Genomic DNA, 22,123 nt, shown 5'->3' with positions numbered 1-22,123 from the left:
TGACCTGGTGTGAGCAGGGGAGAATGACAGGCAGCTCAGGGAGAAAAGTCCCAGGTTCAATGACCTGAGGGCATTGTAAAGCTTTAGCTCTCGCTCAGAGGAGCTGGGGAGCCATTGAGCAGTGCAAGAGCCAAACTGAATGGGTTCCAATTTCAGCTCCACTAGCAGGGAGCTACGTGACTGCACCAGGGCTGGGCCAACCCACCTGTGCATGAGTGACAGCACCCCACGGGTTCCAGAGCTCGCATGTCCATGATCTGGCTTAGTGCCTGGCACGCCAAGAATACTTGGGAAATGGCAGCTAAGACCTGCTGCCTCAGGAGGGTCTCTTCTCATTTCCAAAGCTGTCTTCTGTTTGGTGAAATGCATACAGACACTGGAGATATATCCAGAGACTGACCGAGTTCCCTGCCCTTGTGCTGCACTCCCCTCAAGGAGACAGATGATGGGGTCATGTAAGGAGCTAAGATATCCTGAGCTGGGAAGGAGGGAAGCAGGGGCTGAGGGATGGAGGCAGCTGGTGGGGGCAGGTGGGGGTGACCGGGATGCCTGGAGCCCAGGACTAGGGCCGGACTCTGCACTGCTTTGCTTGGGGACCTACCTGGGCTCTAAGTCACTAGGGCAGACAGTGGCCAGGGTGAGGCTGGCACAGTGCAACCCCTTCCCCACTGCTGAAGATGCCACCTTTGTGGGGTGGGAGCACAGGCTTTGGGGAGTTGAGAGCCATCCTCATCCTAGAGGTGGTTGTTTCTGGAAGCAAAAATCCAGGGTTTATGTTCTTGGGACAGGGGAACCCTGGGGCCTCACGTCCTCCCCATAACCTTGGCATTGGGCAGTGAAGGCGTCTTCCTGTTGAGTCTGAGGGATAGAGAAGTGGTGTCACTCGGGGTGTCAGCTTTCATCTCACTTAGTCCTCACAGTCGCCCTGCGAGGTAAGGACCACGATTAGCCCAATTTACAGATGAGGACACTGAGGCTCAGAGAAGTTACATGGTTTGCCCAAAGTGACACACTAAGTGGCTGAATGGGATTGAACCCAGTTCTTTTTTTTTTTTTTTTTTTTGAGACAGAGTCTCGCTCTATTGGCAGGCTGGAGTGCAGTGGCGTGATCTCGGCTCACTGCAACATCTGCCTCCCGGATTCAAGCAATTCTCCTGCCTTAAGCTCCCGAGTAGCTGGGACTACAGGTGTGCGCCACCACGCCTGGCTAATTTTTGTATTTTTAGTAGAGATGGGGTTTCACCATGCTGGCCAGGATGGTCTCGATCTCTTGACCTGGTGATCTGCCCATCTTGGCCTCCCAAAGTGCTGAGATTACAGGCGTAAGCCACCGCGCCCAGCCTGAACCCAAGTCTTTCTGAAACAGCCCAAGCTGTTGATGGAACCCTCTGGCTAACGGATGAGCAGGTAAAGTGAAACAAACACTTTAGAATGCTTTGGGGGTGGGGGTATAGGGAATTGAGCCTTGTATGGGGCCTGAAAGATTTATAGTTGTCCCTCGGTGTGTGTAGGGGAATCAGTTTCACCACTTCCCACAAATACCAAAATCCACAGATGCTCAAGTCCTGATATAAAATGGTGCAGGATTTACATACAGCCTAAGTACATCTTCCCGTAGACTTTAAATCATCTCTAGATGACTTATGCAATCACGTGTCAGGTAACGATATTTCAGTCCATGCCAGAATGCACATAGGATGCTGGTCCCATAAGATTATAATGGAATTACCCTATACAGGTGCACATCACTAAAAATTGATATCTCAAAAGAGATGGGGTCTTTTTATGTTGCCCAGACTAGTCTAGAAGTCCTGGGTTCAAGTGATCCTCCCAGCATGGCCTCCTAAAGTGCTGGGATTGTCGGTATGAACCATTACACCTGGCCAGGTGTACAATTTTTTATCATTTATACTGTATTTTTATGATCCTTTTCTGTGTTTACATACACAAATAGCCACCATTGTTTTTGTTTGTTTGTTTGTTTGAGACAGAGTTGCACTCTTGTTGCCCAGGTTGGAGTGCAATAGTGCGATCTTGGCTCACTGCAACCTCCGCCTCCCAGGTTCAAGAGATTCTCCTGCCTCAGCCTCCCAAGTATTTGGGATTACAGGTGCCCGCCACCATGCCCGGCTAATTTTTTGTATTTTTAGTAGAGGTGGGGTTTCACCGTGCTGGCCAGGCTGGTCTCAAACTCCTGACCTCAGGTGATCCAGTCGCCTTGGCCTCCCAAAGTGCTGGGATTACAGGCTTGCGCCACCACGCCCAGCCCACAAATAGCCACCATTGTGTTACCACTGCCTGCAGTACTCAGTATGGTAACATGCTGTAGAGATTTGGAGCCCAGCAGCAATCAGCTCTGCTATTCAGCCCAGGTGTGTGTTTGGCTGTAGCCTCTGGAGGAAGCTAAGGAGCAGTGACCTAAAGGCAGAGGGTGAGTCTGAGGTGGGATCCCAGGACAGGTACAAGAATTAGGCAAAAGTGGATGAAATCTGAATAAATTTCACTGTGTTAATATAATTACTGCATTAATAACCTTAGATAATAGCTAACATTATTTAGCTAACAGGAGTGCACCCATGTTAAATTAATTTTTTTAAAGAGGTGAATTCTCACTCTGTCACCTAGGCTGGAGTGCAGTGATGCGATCATAGCTCACTGCTTCCTGGAACTCTTGGGCTCAAGCAATCCTCCTGCCTCAACCTCCTGATTAGGTGGGACTATAGGCACCCGCTACCACGCCTGGCTAATTTTTTTCACTTTTCTCTAGAGACAGGGTCTACCTGTGTTGCCCAGGCTGGTCTCAAACTCCTGGGCTCAAGTGAACCTGAACCTCCTGCCTCAACCTCTCAAATTGCTGGGATTACAGGTGTGAGCCACCACAGCCAGCCTAAATGTCTTAGTTTGGACAAATGTGCCATGGTAATGCAAAGTGTCATTACTAGGGGCAACTGGGTATAAGGTTTAGAGTACACTATAGTGTCTTTTCAATTTTTCTGTGTATCTAAAATCATTTCAAAAGTAAACATTTATTTTAAAACATGAAGGTGGTTATCCTTCCACGAGTGTAAAGTACAAAACACAGGCTCACAGTGTCATCAGAAGTCAGAACACTGATTGTGGGCCCGGGGGCGCTGGAGTGGCTGGCCATGGTTGGTTTTGTGATCTGGGGGCTGGTGTGTTCCATCTGTGAATGTCTTTTGAGCTGCACACTTACCAGGGAGGTAAGTCATGTCTTAATAAATTTTCTTTCTTTTTTTTTTTTTTTTGTTGAGACGGAGTTTCGCTCTGTCGTCCAGGTGGAGTGCAGTGGCGTGATCTCGGCTCACTACAAGCTCCGCCTCCCGGGCTCACGCCATTCTCCTGCCTCAGCCTCCTGAATAGCTGGGACCACAGGCGCCCGTCACCACGCGTGGCTAATTTGTTTGTATTTTTAGTAGAGACGGGTTTTCACCATGTTAGCCAGGATGGTCTCGATCTCCTGACTTCGTGATCCACCCACCTTGGCCTCCCAAAGTGCTGGGATTACAGGCATGAGCCACCGCACCCGGCCTTAATAAATTTTCTTAAGTTTAACACCAAATAAAACGAGGATGAGAAGCTCGTTTGAGTTGTGGGGATTTGGGTGCTTATCCAGCCATGAGCCCTGGTCTAGATGCCTCTAGAAGCCTGGAGGGAACCGAGAACATTCCAAGTAGAGGTGGCAGAGCCAAGGCCCTGAGGTGGGAGCACACTGCTGCACGTCTCTCGCTGTGAATGAGGTGCCCTGGTCGGAAGCAGTGCTGTGTGCCCTGCAGGGCTGGCAAGTCCGTGTCCACCTTGTGGCTCAGTGCAGTGAAAGCCAATCTCACCCCCTCCGCAGTGTGATCAGCCTGCCAGCAGGGGGCCAGCCGGTCCTCCTGGGAAACTGTGCCACCCAGGGACTGGGTGCGAGTCTCTTGTCCACAGATAGGGCACTCAGCAGTGGTGTCAGCCTGGTGAGCCTTGGTAAGGGCACGTGCAGGATGCTGAGCCTCTCCCATCCCCATGACCGTCTGAAGGCCACTTGCTCAGTGGGCATATCCAGCAGGCGTGGGGGACGAGAAAGAAGCAGGCTCCATCCACAGGGCGTGCCATTTTGCTCAACTCAGGACCCAGAATATCCTCCATAGTAATTCTCTTCGGTGGGAGCACTGGGAACATGAGCCACAGATACTTTCCGAGTCTGAGCTGCTGAGGCGAGGGCTGCAGGGTGCCGGGCTGTCAGGAAAGCCTGCACCGGCAGCTGGAAGGCACGTGGTGGGGGCGCCTGCTGCGGCTGCAGCAATGGCTGTGAGGCTTCAGTATCTCGTCCGGCTTCTGCGAGGTGAATTGTGACAGTGCAGAGCTCCGCAGTGCCAGGGTCCCCTGCAAGGTCATGCTGACTGCAGCTGGGAGCCCACCACACCCCTGGTGCCCCTCTCTTCCCAGGGCTGGGGTCTAGGCCAGACCCCTCTTGGCTTGGGAATTGTGCCCTGGGAGGGGGACACAGTCCCACAGGTGGGGACAGAGGCCCCAGGCGTGCTGCTGGCTGGCCGGGACGGCGAGGACGTCATGCTCACCTTTCTCTCTCGTGGCCTTGATGGGACCGGCTTCCCCATTGAACAGGATTTTCCGAGGTGTCTGGGGCTGTGGTGCAGCTTGCGGGGTGCCACACTGACTCCTTCCACACATCCCAGTCACTGGCCACCAAGAGGGCCAGATACAGGTGCCATGCTGCAGTGGGGGTATCTCCCGACCTCCCTTTTAGTCCTGATGAGCCTGGGCAGGGCCCGGTGTTGGGGTCGCCATGGACTTCCTGGGCTAGGCTGTCCCATGTGTCCAGGACACATTTGGAAGGGACTTGGACCCAGCAGCTCTGTTCAAAATCATAACGGGGGCAACAAGGGCCCCCCACATCCAAATTCATAGGAAGCTGTGGCATGGAGTTCCACTGAAGGAACCTCCAGGAAACCCAAGGTCCCCCATGAGCCAGGGCCAGACTGGGCACACCCTGAGTCCCCAGTGCCCCCAGAGAATGGCCTGCTGCCCTGGGTTCCATGGAAGCCTCCTCATGCCACTGGGCCTTGGCCTCGTGGACAGTCCCATCAGGATGGGGTGTGAAAGGACGAGGCGCCCATGGCGGGGAAGCTGACCAAATGGGCCACTGGAACCAGGTTGGTGGCCAGGAGGGACCTGCTTATCCCCCTGCCAGAGGGTCTTCCTGCCAGGTGAAGCCAGCACAGGCCTGGGTGTCAAGGAGCCTTGCTTGGGTTTGGCTGAAAGAAAAACAGACGTGGTCAGCATCTCCAGTGAGCCTATGTAGTCCTTTCTGGGCCGGGCTCTACCTGCCTGGGTCTTTGGAGTCCTCAGGGTCTCTGTGTGGCCCTTGTGGTCTGACACTGAGGACACACCTGCAGGCTGCTGATCCCAGAGGGAGGGGTCTGTGCCTCCTGTGGTGGGAAGCTGTCGGGGTACCGCAGGTGGCTTCTGGGACTGCCCTCCCCCAGGGTTCAGTCTGACTGGGGGCTTCCTGCTCCACGCCCTCATCCCAAGACTGTTGGGCCTGGGATACAGCCTCCAGTCAGAACTCAGGTGGGAGGGGCCTTGGATGTCACCCAGCCCCCTTGCCACCTCACATGGGGACCTGTCTCCATGGTGGGTGAGAGAGCCCAGATACAGAGCCCCCTCTGCCCTCCTGGGCTGCCCAGTCCATGCCAGGACTGACTGTTTCCACACCTGGCTGAATTGGCTCCGGCTCTGGTCCAGGGGTCCCCCCTGTGCCCACCCCCTAAACGCTCTGGGGGCGTTCAGGACACAGATTCCCTTGTCTCCCTGGCTCAAGGCTTGTTGTCCTGGCACCCTTGGAGGGGTGTTCAGGAGTGAGGGCCCTCTGCTGCTCTCTGAGGCTGTCAGTGCTCGCAGGGAGGGGTGGGGGATCCCACAAATGGATCTGGCTCCTCCAATGCCCTTGAGGGCCCTTTGAGGGGGAGAGTGGGATATGGTGGAAAGTGGGAGGGGGCTTGTTGGAGAGTCTTGCCCACATCCCACTCCTGCTTGTGCAGCACGTCCAGTACACACGCACTGAGCGTCTGCCCTGAGGACCAGGGGGCCTATTGTACTTTCTTAGAGTCCAGGAGGAAGAGGAGGGAGAACAGGTGAAGAGAAAGCCCCAGGTAGCAGTGTTGGGGGTCCCGGGCACTCCCCGACTACTGACTGCCCCAGAGGGTGACTCGGGAGGGGACCTGGTACTGCAGCCCATCTGGGGGTGGCAGATCCCCACGCTTCCTTGTTAGTTTCCTCATAGAGGTCCGAGGGTGTCTGAGAACTGCATCGTCATGCAGGGCCCAGGTATGGGAGAACTGGTCCTGAAAACATGCCCACGGCCACCCCTGGACATCTTCATGAGGTGCTTTAGGGACAGGGTGGTCATCAGGCCAGGAGAGTTCCCTGGGAGGGGTCAGAGCCCATACCCCATTGTGGCCACCCCAGGGTTCCAGATGTGCACAGGAGGCTGTGGCTGGGAGGCAGCCTGCCTAGGGAAGTGCTTACCACACTCCTGACTTTCATCTGGGTCATGTGGGGGATGGGCTCCTACAGGAGGGGGTATGTCACTGTTCCCTGCCCAGCCCACCCAGCCAGACCTCCCTCTGGGCCAGGGCAGAGGATCATGGTGACAGTGTGAGGAAGCTGCCACTGGGCCAGTCGGGGTCTGACCCCTGTGCTCCCCAGACCCCACTGGGCACACGTGGACTTACTCCTCCGAACCTTAAAGACAGTGAGTGCCATTGGCATCAACACCTGTTCCACTTCTAACAAATACACGTCCCAAAGGCTCAGGGTGAGCCCGAGAGAGATCTGTGGGGACACCAGGTGTGGGAGGACCTCACCCTTCCAAGCTGGGGCTGGTGGCTCAAGCTGGGCCCACTGAGGCTTCAGTCCCCCAGTCACTGACTCTTCTCATGAGGGTCATCAGACCCCTTCAGGAGGCTGGGTCAGACGAGGTCTTGCAGCTCCTTGTGGAGGAGCACTCATTTCAATGGGGATGTGGCTTCTGGAGAGAGGGGCTTCCCCAGGACTTCCTTGAGCCCTCCCAAGTGGGTCCTGGCCCAGTTTGCCCATGAGGCTGGGCCTGAGCCCCAACCTCTGCCGTGGGATGACCCCTCTTGGGCAGAGGGCTTTGCTTGTGTGTACTGCAGATATCTACCTGTGCCTCCTGTGGGCTGGGGGTGAGCCGGACCCCTGGGCTGGGGGAGCAGGGCCCTGCAGGGCAAGGAGGGTCCCTGAGCCAGAGTTTCCCTGTGCCCCCTTACCCCATCGATCAAGCTCCAAAGAAACCAACCTAATGAGGAACCCTGAACGCATAGCCCTTCCTTGTCCTGATGGGAGGAACAGAGGTGCTCAGGTCCCTCTGGGTTGCCCTGAAAACCTCCCTCTTCCAGGGCCCTCTGAAGATCCTTCCCCAAGTGCAGAACACTGGGCGGTGTCCAGGGCTCCTTACACCTCCCCCTTCCCACACTCCTGGCGGACACACTGTCCTTAGCCCTGCTCTACGGGAACTAGCCCCAGTCCCTGTGCCTCTGTCTCCTCCAGGGCAGGAAAGGAAACCCAACTCCAGATCCATGGAGAACCCCACGTCCCAGGTCAGGCCGTGGCTGGAACTCAGCCTCTCACCAGCCGCACCAGGGTCTCCAGCCCCTGGCTCCTCTGGCCCCACAGGATGCAGAGCCTCTGGGGAAGAGCTGGGGGGACCATAAACTCACTGCGTGCCTCATGGTCTTGCGGTATGACGTGGGTGCCACATGTTCCTGGTAGTCTTGGAGTCCCTGGACCCTTGTGATATTTGGGCTGTGGAATCCCGAGAAGCCCCCAGCCCATCATGAAATCAGCCGTCTCCCAAGATGTGGAACCATCAACTGGAAGAGCTGGACAGCTGCAGAGGCCCCTGAACCCCGAGGCCTCCCACCCTCCCATCTGGTGAACCCGCTATGTGGCCTTGGCCCTGGGGACGAGGGGTGGGAATATCCCCTGACGCCTGGCTGGAGGTGCTCCTGGAGGCCTCCCGGACCAGGGTGCTGGGAGGGCAAGTCTGACTTTGAGGCCATGACAAAGGGCGGGTGCTGCACTTTGTGATGCTCTCCTGGAAGTGGGTTCAGGCCGGGACAGGATGGGGAGATGCTGCCATCAGGGTTTTATCAGCCCATCTTTGGGTACCAGGGGCAGCTGGAGCCCGGCCAGCTGGAGGGCAGGACTCTCAGGGAGGGGAGAGTCAGTTGTACAGAATCAGAGCCAGAGGGCGTGGCTCCAGGACACAGAGGGTGGCCACGGGGATGATGAGATGCCCTCTGCTGATGGGAGTGAAAGGCATCTGACTCAGGATCTGGGGGTCCCCGTTCAGCTCCGGGCCCCCGTGGGACCCTCAACAGAGACATCCTAGAGGCTCCAAACAAGCTGGCAACACAAGGAAGGTGCTTTCGCTGAAAGTTGAGATCACCTGCCCAGGGTGTCCGCCCCTGGGTCTGGCTGTGTGAGGTCCTGAGGGCGGCTGTCCACCTACCCTGCGGGGAGTGCCTCTCAGCAGCCAGCAGCTGGGCCAGTGCCCAGAATATGTCCTCCTCAGGCAGATAAAGGAGGAACAAGGCGGTGACGTGGCTCAGGTCCCTGCAGTAGCCCACCTCCTGCGAGAGCCAGAGTTATGGTGGAAAGACGTCACCTGAGAGGGCTGAGGTCACCTGGGAGGACTCATGTCATCGGAGAGAGCAGAGGTGACTGGGGAAGCTTCCTCTGAAGAAGAGGCTTCCTCAGGATGCAAATTCATTTTGTGACAAGAGCCATGTCCATCAGGCAGTTCAGCAACGTGTCCAAGCTGTCTCCGGAGAGCACTGTTCTGTGTGCCGAGCTTTGGAGCCCAGGGGCTGCCTTTGGTTCCTGGATCCAGGGACACTTCTGGAGCCTGTGCCTGGGGCTTTCTAGGGCTGGAGGTGGTGGGGCAGGGGAAAGGGCGGGAGAGGAGGCCTTGCATGGTAGAGTTCGGGGCAGGAAGCGAGCCAGGGACCCATTTGCAGTGACTGCTCCCATCCCCACCCCCACCTCCAAACCCACCCCTACCCTACCCTGGTGCAGGGTCGAGCCTGGGCGGGTGTCCTCTGCTTTGGCCTCAGCAGATCACAAGGAGGAAGCCGGCAGCCCGGCGGGTGTACCACTCGAGCCAATGGTGACCTACAGCTTCTGCTTCATGGAGTGTGGGGCACCCACCCAGGAAAGCCCAGGCACACCCCACACCACTGACCTTCAGGGCATGGGGAGGTGGGAGACCAAGGTTCTGCAGCCCTGTGCATGTGTCCTGAAAGGTGGCCTAGGAGTCCTGTGTGCACCCGTCCAGGGGGACCCAGAAGCCTGAACACTGGCAGGAGACGAGGAGGGAGACAGAAGTGGAGAAGAAGGAGAGAGAAAGAGAGATGGGGAGAAGGGAGTGAGATCGAGAGAGAAGAAGAGAGATGGGGAGACAGACAGAGGAGGCTGAGAGGAAGAGGGAGAGAGACATAAAAGGCAAAAAGAGAGACAGGGAGAGAGAGGTGCATGAGTAGGAGTTCAGGTCACTCTTGATGCCAGTTCCCAGTGCAAACTTCGGTTGCTATCACCTATCCACACATGCAGTAAAGTCTTCTGCCTGCTGCTTCTAGCCCCCAAGAACCCCTTCTCCTGGAGAAAAAAAATCTTTTTTGTGTGTGTATGAGATGGAGTCTTGCTCTGTCAGCCCAGGCTGGAGTGCAGTGGTGTGATCTCGGCTCACCACAAGCTCCACCTCCCGGGTTCACGCCATTCTCCTGCCTCAGCCTCCCAAGTAGCTGGGACTACAGATGCCCGCCACCACGCCCAGCTAATTTTTTGTATTTTTAGTAGAAACGGGGTTTCATCATGTTAACAAGGATGGTCTCTATCTCCTGACCTTGTGATCCACCCGGCTCGGCCTCCCAAAGTGCTAGAATTACAAGCATGAGCCACTGCACCTGGCCTCCCTTTCCTTTCTTTGATTCATTGTTTGAATCTTTTGAGGATTGAACAAGTGTGAAGTTCAACTGCATAGTGCCTTCACTCCTGACAGTCACATTCTCGGTAACTGGATTATACCTATAATAAAGGAGATAGATCAGAACCACACTCCTTTAGCTGGGGTACCCAAGCCCTGGGAACACAGGTATGCACAGAATGTGTGGATCCTTCAGATAAATGTGGTGCATCTTCCTAAAGAGATGAAATTTTAACATTGAGTAACTTATTATTTTTTAACACATTGATTAATAAAGAACAGACATGGATATACTACAAAATATGAACAGTTTTTTTAAAAATATTTTTTTCTTTTTGAGATGGAGTCTCCCCCCATTGACCAGGCTGGAGTGCAGTGGTGTGATCTCAGCTCACTGCAACCTCCGCCTCCTGGGTTCAAGTGATTCTCCTGCCTCAGCCTCCCGAGTACCTGGGATTACAGGCGTGCACCACCACACCTGGCTAATTATTGTATTTTTAATACAGACGGGATTTTACCATGTTGGCCAGGCTGGTCTCGAACTCCTGACCTCAAGTGATCCACCCGCCTCAGCCTCCCAAAGTGCTGGGACTATATGGGTGAGCCACTGTGCTCGGCCTGGGTTTTTAAGATTAAGTAAATGACTTCAAAAGAAAGTTAGTTCTTGTAGTGGATACTCGCATGTCTCCTGGGATTTGAATTCACTTGTCTTCCATCAGGGTATATGGGTGGCAGGGTGCGGTGGCTCACACCTGTAATCCCAGAACTTTGGGAGGCCAAGGTGGGTGGATCACTTGAGGTCAGGAGTTTGAGACCAGCCTGGCCAACATGGCAAATCCCTGTCTCTACTAAAAACAGAAAAATTATCCTGGTGTAGTGGCAGGTGCCTGTATATATTAATGCTTATTGCAATATTGTTAATAGCAAAAAAGAAAACAACTAAAGTGTTTATCAGTAGGGAATTTATTAAATTGTGATAGTTATAAGCTAATATTCTATTCAGCTATTAAAAGGAATGATGTAGATTTCTATTTACTAATATGGAAAGATTGCTTGATACTTTATGAACTACAAAAAGCAGGGTGCACATCAGAATGTATAGTATGATTTATCTGGCAAAGTGAACGAAGTAATAGATAAACTCATATATGTAAAAACGTATTTCCTGGCTGGGCACAGTGGTTCACGCCTGTAATCCCAGCACTTTGGGAGGCCTAGGCTGGTGGATCACCTGAGGTCAGGAATTCCAGACCAGCCTGGCCAACATGGAGAAACCCTGTCTCTACTAAAAATAAAAATGTTAGCTGGGCTATGGTGGTGGGCGCCTGTAATCTCAGCTACTCAGGAGGCTGAAGCACAAGAATTGCTTGAACCCAGGAGGCAGAGGTGGCAGTGAGCTGAGATCATGCCAGTGGCACTCCTGCCTGGGTGACAGAGTGAGACCCTGTCTCAAAAGAGAAGGGAAGGGAAGGGAAGCGAGGGGAGAGGAGGGAAGGGGAGGAGAGTCACAGAGGACCACCTGTTGTATGATTCCATTCATATGAAGTGCGCAGAATAGGCAAATCCATAGAGATAAAGCAGATTAGTGGTTGTCAGGAGCTGGGAGGGGAGGAAGGAATGGGAAGTGTCTGTTAATGAGCATGAAGCTTCCTCTGGGGATAATGACACTGTTCTGAAATTAGTGGTGATGGTTGCACACCTTTGTGAATATACCAAAAACCACTGATCTGTACACTCTACAAGGATGAATTGTATGTATGTGAATTATATCTCAATAAAGTTGTTGTATTTTAAGAAAGGAAATAAGCTCTATCCTGCCTTTCCTCAATGAACCATATTTTCAGGTAACTGCGTTACCCTGGTTGATGCGGGGAATTCCTGTTTACAGAAGAATTCCAGCTCATAGATTTGGAAAGAATGATAGAAATGCATTATATTACAACCCCTAATGAAATCAATGACTCAGAGATCTTCAAAAGAAAAACCCATTGCTTGGAAGGTTGATGGGGAAATTCCCAAAGGCGAAGTCTAATTGCTGCCACGCACCCCCACCAAGGGGGCCCATGGTGTGACTTCCCAGAAGCACTCAGCAAAACCTGTGAAATGCTCCTCCCAAAAAAAGTTGAATCTGGGCTGGGCCTCGTGGCTCATGCCTGGAATCCCAGCACTTTGGGAGACCAAAGTTCAAGGACTGCTTGAGCCCAGGAGTTCGTGCTCAGCCTGGGCAACATAGAAAGACACCGTCTCTATAAAAAAAAAACAATTAAAAAGTTAGCCAGGCATGGTGGTGCATACCTGTAGTTCCAACTACTTGGGAGCCTGAGGCAGGAGGACTGCTTGAGCCCAGGAGTTTGAGGCTTCAGTGAGCCATGATCACACCACCACACTCCAGCCTGAGTGATAGAATGAGATCCTGCCTCTAAAATATAATAATAACAATAATAAATTTTTAAAAATTAGACCCAGGCCTGGGTGTGGTGGCTCATGCCCATAACCCCAGCACTTTGGGAGGCCAAGGCAAGTGGATCACTTGAGGTCAGAAGTTCAAGATTAGTCTGGCCAACATGGTGAAGCGCCACCTCTACTAAAAATACAAAAATAAGTTGGGCGTGGTGGCGCGTGCCTGTAATCCAGCTACTCGGGAGGCTGGGGCATGAGAATCACTTGCACCTGGGAGGCAGAGGTTGCAGTGAGAGAAGATTATACCATTGCACTCCAGCCTGGGTAACAGAGTGACACTCTGTCTCAAATAAATAATAAAACGTTAGACCTGAATCTACTGAGACCTTGAGGGCTTATTTACAGGAAAGAGGGAGACAGAGAAGCTAGTTAAATGACAGTATAAGGAAGCAAACAGAGAATTCCAGAATGTGGGAATGCTATGGGACAACTGGCTCTATTTTTGGTTCAAGGCAACAAGAGGGAACAAACAAAAAACAAGGAAAGGAAAGACTTTGGAATAAAAGTGACTCAAAAGACAATTTTTAAAACACCACCACACAATTGTGACTCTGGTGGGAGGACTTTGTATGGATCCTGATTTGGACAAAGCAATCATAAAAAGATACTTGGAGACAATTAGCAAAATTTGATTATGACTGAATATTAAATTATTCCAAAGAATAATTCTGAATGTTGTTAGGCATGATCAGGGCATTGTGGAATTTTTTTACAGATGCACACTGAAATATCATCTTCATGCACGCCGCAATGACATGATCTGGGATTTGCTTTAAAATACTTCTTCAGGCTGGGCACAGTGGCTCACGCCTGTAATCCCAGCACTTTGGAAGGCTGAAGCGGGCAGATCACCTGAGGTCAAGAGTTCGAGACCAGCCTGGCCAACATGGCAAAATCCCATCTCTACTAAAAATACAAAAATTAACCAGGTGTGGTGGCAGATGCCTGAGGTCCCAGGTACTCAGGAGGCTGAGGCAGGAGAATCACTTGACCCTGGGAGGTGGAGATTACAGTGAGCCGAGATCACACCACAGCACTCCAGCCTGAGCAACAGAGTGAGACTCCATCTCAAAAAAAAAAAAAAAAGAAAGAAAGAAAGAATATATTAAGAATATGTAGCAAAACTTAACTATTGAATCTGGATGATGGAAATACAGAAAATGTCTTATTACTTTCACTTTTGTGTAATTTATAACATTTTCAAAAATGGATGGGAACTAAAAAGTATATGCCAAGGATTTCTGGGAAGAGTTAAGAAAACCATTTCACAACAAGTAAACAGGAAGAAAAGCAATATTTATAAATTAATACGCGGCTGTGTTACATAGTTTGCGATTTTTAAGATTTGTGCAATCAAGTTGGTAAATTGTATAAACAACTATTCATCTATATACAGCTCTTCAAGTTTATGTCTACAAGGTTTATCTACACTTCTTCAAGTTTATGTCTACAGGGTGACCAACTGCTTAAAAAGTTATCCTTATAGGGAAAATGCAGAGTTTCCCACATGTGAATAGTAACTGAGCTTTGGCAGGGCATTAGAGTAGAAAGTAGATGAGGTTTAGGCTGGAGACTCTGGAGATGGTGAGGGGTGCTGTGTGTCACTTTGGCGGCTGACTGAGGGTGGGGTGGGGCAAGAATATTGGAGGGGAGAAGCTTGGGGCTGAGGGACCTAGTTAGTTATATAACTGAATCAATGGCACCTAATGAGAAACCAGGCAAGTTGTAATCATTCACTCACTCAATCAACACATGTATACTTAACTCCTGTCCTGTCTCAGTCATCAAGTGAAAATTCTTGGATTCCTTCTTCTGTAATATTCTAAGCAGTTTCTGGCGTCTCAACTCAACTTTGTTTTATAAAGGCCATTGTTGATCCAGATTTTAATCAACCAGTTGACCTGTTAGAACCATTTCCAGCTGGAATTTTAAAACCCCAAATCTCTGTAATATATTATATTGACAAATTCAGCCAAATGTTACCTTCTTTCCTCTCTGACCTAGCACCCATATTCCCTAGGCTTCAGCTCACTCAATTAGCTAAGACTTGTTTGTTTGATTGTTTTATTTTGTTGTGGAAGCTATATCCTCCTTGGTCAGACTGTGTGCCTGTCTCCTGGAGCATCCTGGAATCTGACTTTCATTATAGATCTGGAAATGAACAATGGGCAGTGGAGTGGTCACGAGAATTAGAATCCTCTTGCAAAATAACTTCTCTGGGTGAGGTCATTACATACTTCCCAGAGAAAGCAGAATCAGCCTGGTCCGATGGAAGGAGGGGCTGCTTCTATCAGCAAAGGAATCTCACTGGACTTTGGATATGGGTAGTCAGGGAACACAAAATCATCAGCATCCACCCAAACATCCCTATTTCAGTTCCCGAGAGCCACTTTTTCCTGTTCCATGCACCTGGTCAGGCTGCGAATACAGCATACATAACAATTATATTACAAATCAGCAACCCATGGGATCAGCTCTCTTCAATTCTTGGCTACACGAGCCCTGTGGCTATAAGAGATGATACATCTATTGCAGTAGTCAGGAATGACACCAGGTTATCTGACCCTGCCTTGAACCAATAATTTAAACCCCAAATCTTTTCTTATTTGAAGCTCTGTGGTGCAATTACAAACAGCCATGACCTTGCTTGCCAGCAAATATCAGCCAAAAGCAGCAGGACTACGGCTACAGCCTCACTTCCTTCTTCCAAATCCCACTAACTGGCAGAACCCATCCATATCTGGGATTCTAATTGCAACTGAGTCTGGGAAATACATTTTTTTTTTTTTTTTTTTTTTTTTTGAGACGGAGTTTCACTCTTGTTACCCAGGCTGGAGTGCAATGATGCAATCTTGGCTCACTGCAACTTCCGCCTTCCGGGTTCAAGCGATTCTCCTTCCTCAGCCTCCTGAGAAGCTAGGATTACAGGCATGCACCACCACACTTGGCTAATTTTGTATTTTTAGTAAAGACAGTGTTTCTCCATGTTGGTCAGGCTGATCTCAAACTCCCAACCTCAGATGATCCACCTGCCTTGGCCTCCCAAAGTGCTGGGATTATAGATGTGAACCACCACGCCCAGTGGAAATACAATTTTTTAGCTTTTTAGATTCTGGAAAGAATGGATGCTGAGTCCTGGTTGATCACATCTAACACAGATAGACCCAGGGATAGATTTGTATGCTTAATATTGGGAAGACAAGAAGGTTCCTAACAGATTTGCTATTATTCTCCCTGTAAAAGAAGAGGTGAAATACAAGTGTTGGTAAGGATGTCGAAAAATTGGAACCTTTGTGTACTGTTGGTGGGAACACAAAATGGTGCAGCCACTGTGAAGAACGGTATATGGTGATTCCTCAAAAAAAAATAAAAATAAAAATAGAACCACCACAGGATCCAGAAACCCCACTTATGGGTCTTTATCTAAAAGAATTGAAATCAGGAACTTGAAGAGATATTCGTGCTCCACTGTTTATTGTAGCATTTATTCACAATAGCCAAAATGTGGATGCAACCCAACCGAGGGTCCATCGACAGACGAATGGTTAAACAAAATATGGCATATACCTAAAATAGAATATTATTCAGCCTTTATTTTTATTTTTTTTTATTTATTTATTTTTTTTTTTGAGACAGAGTCTCGCTCTGTCGCCCAGGCTGGAGTGCAGTGGCCGGATCTCAGCTCACTGCAAGCTCCACCTCCCGGGTTTACGCCATTCTCCTGCCTCAGCCTCCCGAGTAGCTGGGACTACAGGCGCCCGCCACATCGCCCGGCTAAGTTTTCGTATTTTTTAGTAGAGACGGGGTTTCACCGTGTTAGCCAGGATGGTCTCGATCTCCTGACCTCGTGATCCGCCCGTCTCGGCCTCCCAAAGTGCTGGGATTACAGGCTTGAGCCACCGCGCCCGGCCTATTCAGCCTTTAAAAAAGAAATTCTGCAACATTTGACAACAGTGATAAACCTTAAGGGCATTGTGCTATGTGAAATAAGCCAGTTACAGAAGGACAAATCCAGCATGATTCCACTGTAAACTAAAAATAAAATCCCAAGTCCCCCACTCACTGAACGGACCTCCTTTTGGCTAAGGGGACCCCAGAAAAACCTTAGAGACTGAGTTCCCAGCTACAACAGGGTGGGACGTTAGACACGTGATGTGGTTTGGCTGTATCCCCACCCAAATCTCATCTTGAATTGTAGTTTCCATAAACCCCACGTGTTGTGGGAGGGACCCGGTGGGAGGTAATTGAATCATGGGGGTGATTACCCCCATGCTGCTGATCTCAGGAAAGTGAGTGAGAGTGAGTTCTGAGGACATCCGATGTTTTGTTTTGTTTTTGTTTTTGTTTTAGATGGAGACTCGCTATTTTTAGCAGAGATGGAGTTTCAACATGTTGGCCTGGAACTCCTGACCTCAAGTGATCCACCCGCTTTGGCCTCCCAAACTTCTGGGATTACAGGCATGAGCCACCACACCCGGCCTTTCTGATGGTTTTATAGAAGAAAAAGGCTTTTCTTCCTTTTGCTAATTCTCCTTCTTGCTACTGCCTTGTGAAGAAGGATGTGTTTGCTTCCCCTTCCACCGTGATTAGAAGTTGCCTGAGGCCTCCCCAGTCATGCTGAATTGTGAGTCAACTAAACCTCTTTCCTTTACAGATTACATGGTCTTGGGTATGTCTTTATTAGCAGCGTGAAAATGGATTAATACAACACACCTTGATATACCTATTAGTGTTACTTATTTATTTATTTATTTTTTGAGACAGTCTTGCTCTGTCCCCCAGGCTGAAGTACAGTGCCGCAATCTTGGCTCACTGCAACCTTCGCCTCCCGGGTTCAAGAGATTCTCCTGCCTCAGCCTCCCAAGTAGCTGGGATTACATGTGCACGCCACCATGCCCAGCTAATTTTTGTATTTTTAGTAGAGACAGGTTTCACCATGTTGGCCGGGCTGGTCTCGAACTCCTGACCTCAAGTGATCCATCTGCCTCAGCCTCTCAAAGTGCTGGGATTACAGGTGTGAGCCACCACACCTGGCTCTATTTGTGTTTTAGACATAACAACTGATGAGCATTAAAGTTAAAATAGAGACAATAAGACTGACAGAACAGACTGTGGCAATAAAATCCCAAATTATAGACGGGACCCAAGGCTGTGCTAGGCAAGGGTTAAGCCATGCACCCCTACCTTAAAGAATAAACTATGTTCAATTGCCACAAGGTTTTTCGTTTTCTGTTGCAGCTAAATGAGTACTTGCCTCAAGATAAACAGTATTAAAACAACTATGACTCATTCAGCTCACAGACGCTGACTGGAACCCCTGTTCCACCAGCCATAACTACAGGTTGGGACAAAGAAGTTGATTTCAGTAACTTTCTTCAGCTAAGAAGACCACCACTCATTGACTGGTTCTGGCCAGTTTACAGAGGCTGTGCACTTGAATGCTTTTGTGCTCTGAAAAAGACCTTTGACATATAGGGCGTAATTATAATACATTTATTAAAAATTTTTTTAGAGACAGGGTTTTGGTTTGTCACCCAGGCTGGAATGCAGTGGCACAATCATAGCTCACTGCTGCCTCGAACTCCTGGGCTGAAGTGATCCTCCTCTCAGCCTCCCAAGTAGCTGGGATTACAGGCATGCATTATCATGCCCAGCTAAGCTTTTACTTTTAGTAGAGATTGGGGGGAGTCTCACTATGTTGCCCAGGCTTGTCTCCAATTCCTAGTCTCAAGTGATCCTCCTGCATTGGCATCCCAAAGTGCTGGGATTACAGGCATGATCCACCACACCTGGCCTGTAATATATTTAAATGCTAAGTCCAAACATTATTCAACCTAAAGTAAACATGGGTCATATATTACCACCTATGTAACAAACCTGCACATCCTGCACATGTACCCTTGAACTTACAATAAAAGTTGAAGAGAAAGAACAAATTCTTAAGAGGACAGATCTCATGTTTTCTTACTATGATTTTAAAAAAAATTTTTTTTAAGAAGTGGGGAAGTATGGAACCAAAAAGGGGCCTGCATAGCCAAAGCAAGACTAAGCAAAAAGAACAAATCTGGAAGCATCACATTACCCAACTTCAAAGTATACTACAAGGCTATAGTCACCAAAACAGCATGGTACTGGAATAAAGTAGGTACATAGACCAATGGAACAGAATAGAGAACCCAGAAATAAAGCCAAATACTTACATCCAATGGATCTTCAACAAAGCAAACAAAAACGTAAAGTGGGGAAAGGACACCTATTCAATAAATGGTACTGGGATAATTGGCAAGCCACATGTAGAAGAATTAAACTGGATCCTCATCTCTCACCTTACACAAAAATCAACTCAAGATAGATCAAAGACTGAAATCCAAGACCTGAAACCATAAAAATTCTAGAAGACAACATTGGAAAAACTCTTATGGACATTGGCTTAGGCAAAGACTTTATGACTAAAAACCCAAAAGCAAATGCAACAAAAATGAAAATAAATAAATGGGACCTAATTAAACTAAAAAGGTTCTGCACAGCAAAATAAATAATCAGCAGAGTAAACAGACAATCCACAGAGTGGGAGAAAATTTCCACAAACTATGCATCCAACAAAGAACTAATACCCAGAATCTACAAGGAACTCAAACAAATCAGCAAGAAAAAAGCAAATAATCCTATCAAAAAGTCACATGCTAAGGACATGAATAGACAATTCTTTTTTTTTTTTTTTTGAGATGGAGTCTCGCACTGTCGCCCAGGCTAGTGTGCAGTGGTGCAATCTCGGCTCACTGCAACCTTGGGCTCAAGCAATTCTCCCTGCCTCAGCCTCCTGAGTAGCTGGGACTGCAGGTGCCCGCCACGATGCTGGCTTTTGTTTTTTTGTATTTTTTAGTAGAGACGGAGTTTCGCCATGTTGACCAGGCTGGTCTTGAACTCCTGACCTCAGGTGATCTGCCCTCCTTAACCTCCCAAAGTGCTGGGATTACAGGTGTGAGCCACCGTGCCCTGCCCGACAATTCTTAAAAGAAGATACACAATGGCCAACAAACGTGAAAAAATGCTCAATATCACTAATTATCAGGGAAATACAAATCAAAACCATAAAGCGATACCTACTCCTTCATGAATGGCCATAATCAAAAATAAAAAAATAATAGATGTTGACATGGATGTGGTGAAAAGGGAACACTTTTACACTGCTGGTGGGAATGTAAACTAGTACAATCACTATGGAAAACAGTATGGAGATTCCTTAAAGAACTAAAAGTAAATCTGCCATTAGCTCCAGCAATCCCACTAGCGGGTATCTACCCAGAGGAAAATAAGTCATTATATGAAAAAGACACTTCCACACACGTTTGTAGCAGCACCGTTCATAATTGCAAAAATATAGAACCAGCTCAAATGCCCATCAGTGCATGAGTGGATAAAGAAAATGTGGTATATATATAACATGGAATAATACTCAGCCATAAAAAGGAATGAAATAATGGCATTTGCAGCAACCTGGATGGAGCTAGAGACCATTATTCAAAATGAAGTAACTCAGGAATGGAAAACCAAATATCGTATATTCTCACTTTTAAGTGGGAGCTAAGCTATGATGATGCAAAGGCATAAGAATGATACAATGGACATTGGGAACTCAGGGGGAATGGTGGGAGGGGTGAGGGATAAAGGACTACACCTTGGGTACAATGTACACTGGGTGATGGGTCCCCCAAATTCACAGAAACCACGACTAAAGAACTTATCCACCCAACCAAACACCACCTGTTCCCCAAAAACTACTGAAATAAAAATTAAAAATATGATTTAAAAAAATGGGTGAAGTTAGCCAGTTGTGGGTGCACATGCCTGTAGTCTCAGCTACTGGGGAGGCTGAAATGGGATGCTTAGACCTAGGGGTTTCAGTCCAGCCTGGGCAGCATAGCGATTCCCCATCTAAAAAGAAAAAGAAAAGAAAAGAAAGACGGCCGGGCGTGCTGGCTCGTGCCTGTAATCCCAGTACCTTGGGAGGCCGAGGCAGGCAGATCACGAAGTCAGAAGATCGAGACCATCCTGGCTAACACCGTGAAACCCCGTCTCTACTAAAAATACAAAAAATAGCCGGGCGTGGTGGCGGGCGCCTGTAGTCCCAGCTACTCCAGAGGCTGAGGCAGGAGAATGGCGTGAACCTGGGAGGCGGAGCTTGCAGTGAGCCGAGATCACGCCACTGCACTCCAGCCTGGGCGACAGAGCGAGACTCCGTCTCAAAAAGGAAAAAAAAAAAAGACAAGAAGGGGTCAACTGCTCGGCTTTTTTGTTTCTCTAGCCATTGTGAAGACAGGAGTGAGTTGCCAGATTGGCATATGTTGCAGTCCCACTGAAGGCTAGTGGACATGAATCTCTAGGGAACAGTCTCACCACTGCCTACTTTCTTCAGCTGTGCTTGGCTGTTTGGGAGCAAACAAAGAGAAAAGATGCAGTTGGATTCACACAGCGTTGGTATTCTTACCAAATCCATGTGACAAAAAGACAAGGGAGCAAAGAGCTTACAGTAGTGGCAAGAGTATTGTTAAAATTATAGATTATGGAAAATAATCAGGCCTAGAAGTAAACAAGGAAGAAAGCCCTCAGACTGTGAGAAAGTGGAGAAGCCAGTGGCCTAGAGCTACCAAAAAGGTAGAAGAGGGGCCACAGAGGGGCCGTGCAAATCTGCAGACACTTTTGTTTTCAGACACCTTTATTCACGTCCAAGATAATCAGGGAAGGGGATAACGTTCGGCTTAGAAGGTAGAAAAACACAATTGGGATCTGCAGCTTTGAAGCCGCAAGTAGATTCACATCTCCGGTCCACCACTTACAAGAGTATGTGACCCTGGACAATTCATTTACACTTTTTGAGTCTGTTTCCCCTTTTTTAAAATTAGGAGAATAATACTATCTTATAATTGGTGAGAGGATTTAAAGAGATAATGCACGTAAAGCGCTTAACACAGTGCCTGGCACACAGTAAGACCTGAACACATGATGTTACTGTTACATTTGGAAGAGAAACCAACGCAGGGGTACAATGAGGACAAGTCTCAGCGCACAAGTACTGTAAGGTGGAACTTTTGGATAGCTAGGCGCATGCGTCTGTCTGTGGGCGCTCGCCTAGCGAGGACGCTGCGCATGCGCCGGAAGTTGCTGCCGGGAAGCCTGCGAGGTCGGTTCCGCCCGACTCTAACATGGCGGCGCCCTTTGTCTGCTCTGTAGTGCTGTCCCCGGCCTTCTCGCGGCCGTGATGCACCTCCCTCTGCGGTGGGGTCCGGGACATGGCAGGTGAGGGTCAACAATCGCCCGGGGCCGGGGAAGTCCCGGGAGCCGGGGTGGAGGCGGCAGAGGATGGGGCGCGGTGGGACGCCGGTGACGGTTGTGTGGGGGAGGGGAGGGAAGTGGAATGGGATCCGAACCGGGGCTGAGGGGACACCGCCGGGCGGGAGATTGTGGGGTGGCGGGGCGGGGGGCGTCGCCGGGCGTGCTGGCGGGGAGTGGGCGGCCAGAGCGACCGCCCGGGCGAAGGGGCGCGTGTCACCTCCCGGGCTGGATGACACCCCAGCTGGTAGCATCTCCGCCCCCGCCGCCCGGCTGTCACCGCCCCTTGACCCCGCGCGCTGTAGAGGG

The 22,123-nt window shown here is 49.7% G+C and overlaps 1 protein-coding gene and 1 pseudogene across 7 annotated transcripts in view; one reads left to right on the top strand and one right to left on the bottom strand.

Annotated features, from left to right (window-relative positions):
* Window positions 1–803: 803 nt before the first annotated feature.
* LOC112623603 lies at window positions 804–21,776 on the bottom strand (annotated as a pseudogene).
* The window catches only part of ZBTB17 (zinc finger and BTB domain containing 17), a 34,826-nt gene continuing 34,334 nt past the window's right edge, over window positions 21,632–22,123 (top strand). For 6 of the 7 annotated variants that reach the window (XM_025376684.1, XM_025376692.1, XM_025376676.1 and 3 more), the window contains exon 1: window positions 21,632–21,781. Coding sequence is in view for 1 of the 7 variants with exons in the window: in XM_025376642.1 (XP_025232427.1) it covers window positions 21,775–21,781 (7 nt within the window). In the remaining 6 variants the exon portion in view is untranslated. The remainder of the gene's footprint in view (window positions 21,782–22,123) is intronic. The other variant, XM_025376642.1, reaches the window with a different exon arrangement.

This window comes from Theropithecus gelada, chromosome 1, assembly GCF_003255815.1.
Source record: "Theropithecus gelada isolate Dixy chromosome 1, Tgel_1.0, whole genome shotgun sequence".
Classification (NCBI taxonomy): domain Eukaryota; kingdom Metazoa; phylum Chordata; class Mammalia; order Primates; family Cercopithecidae; genus Theropithecus; species Theropithecus gelada.
This window is presented reverse-complemented; position numbering and strand designations above follow the sequence as displayed.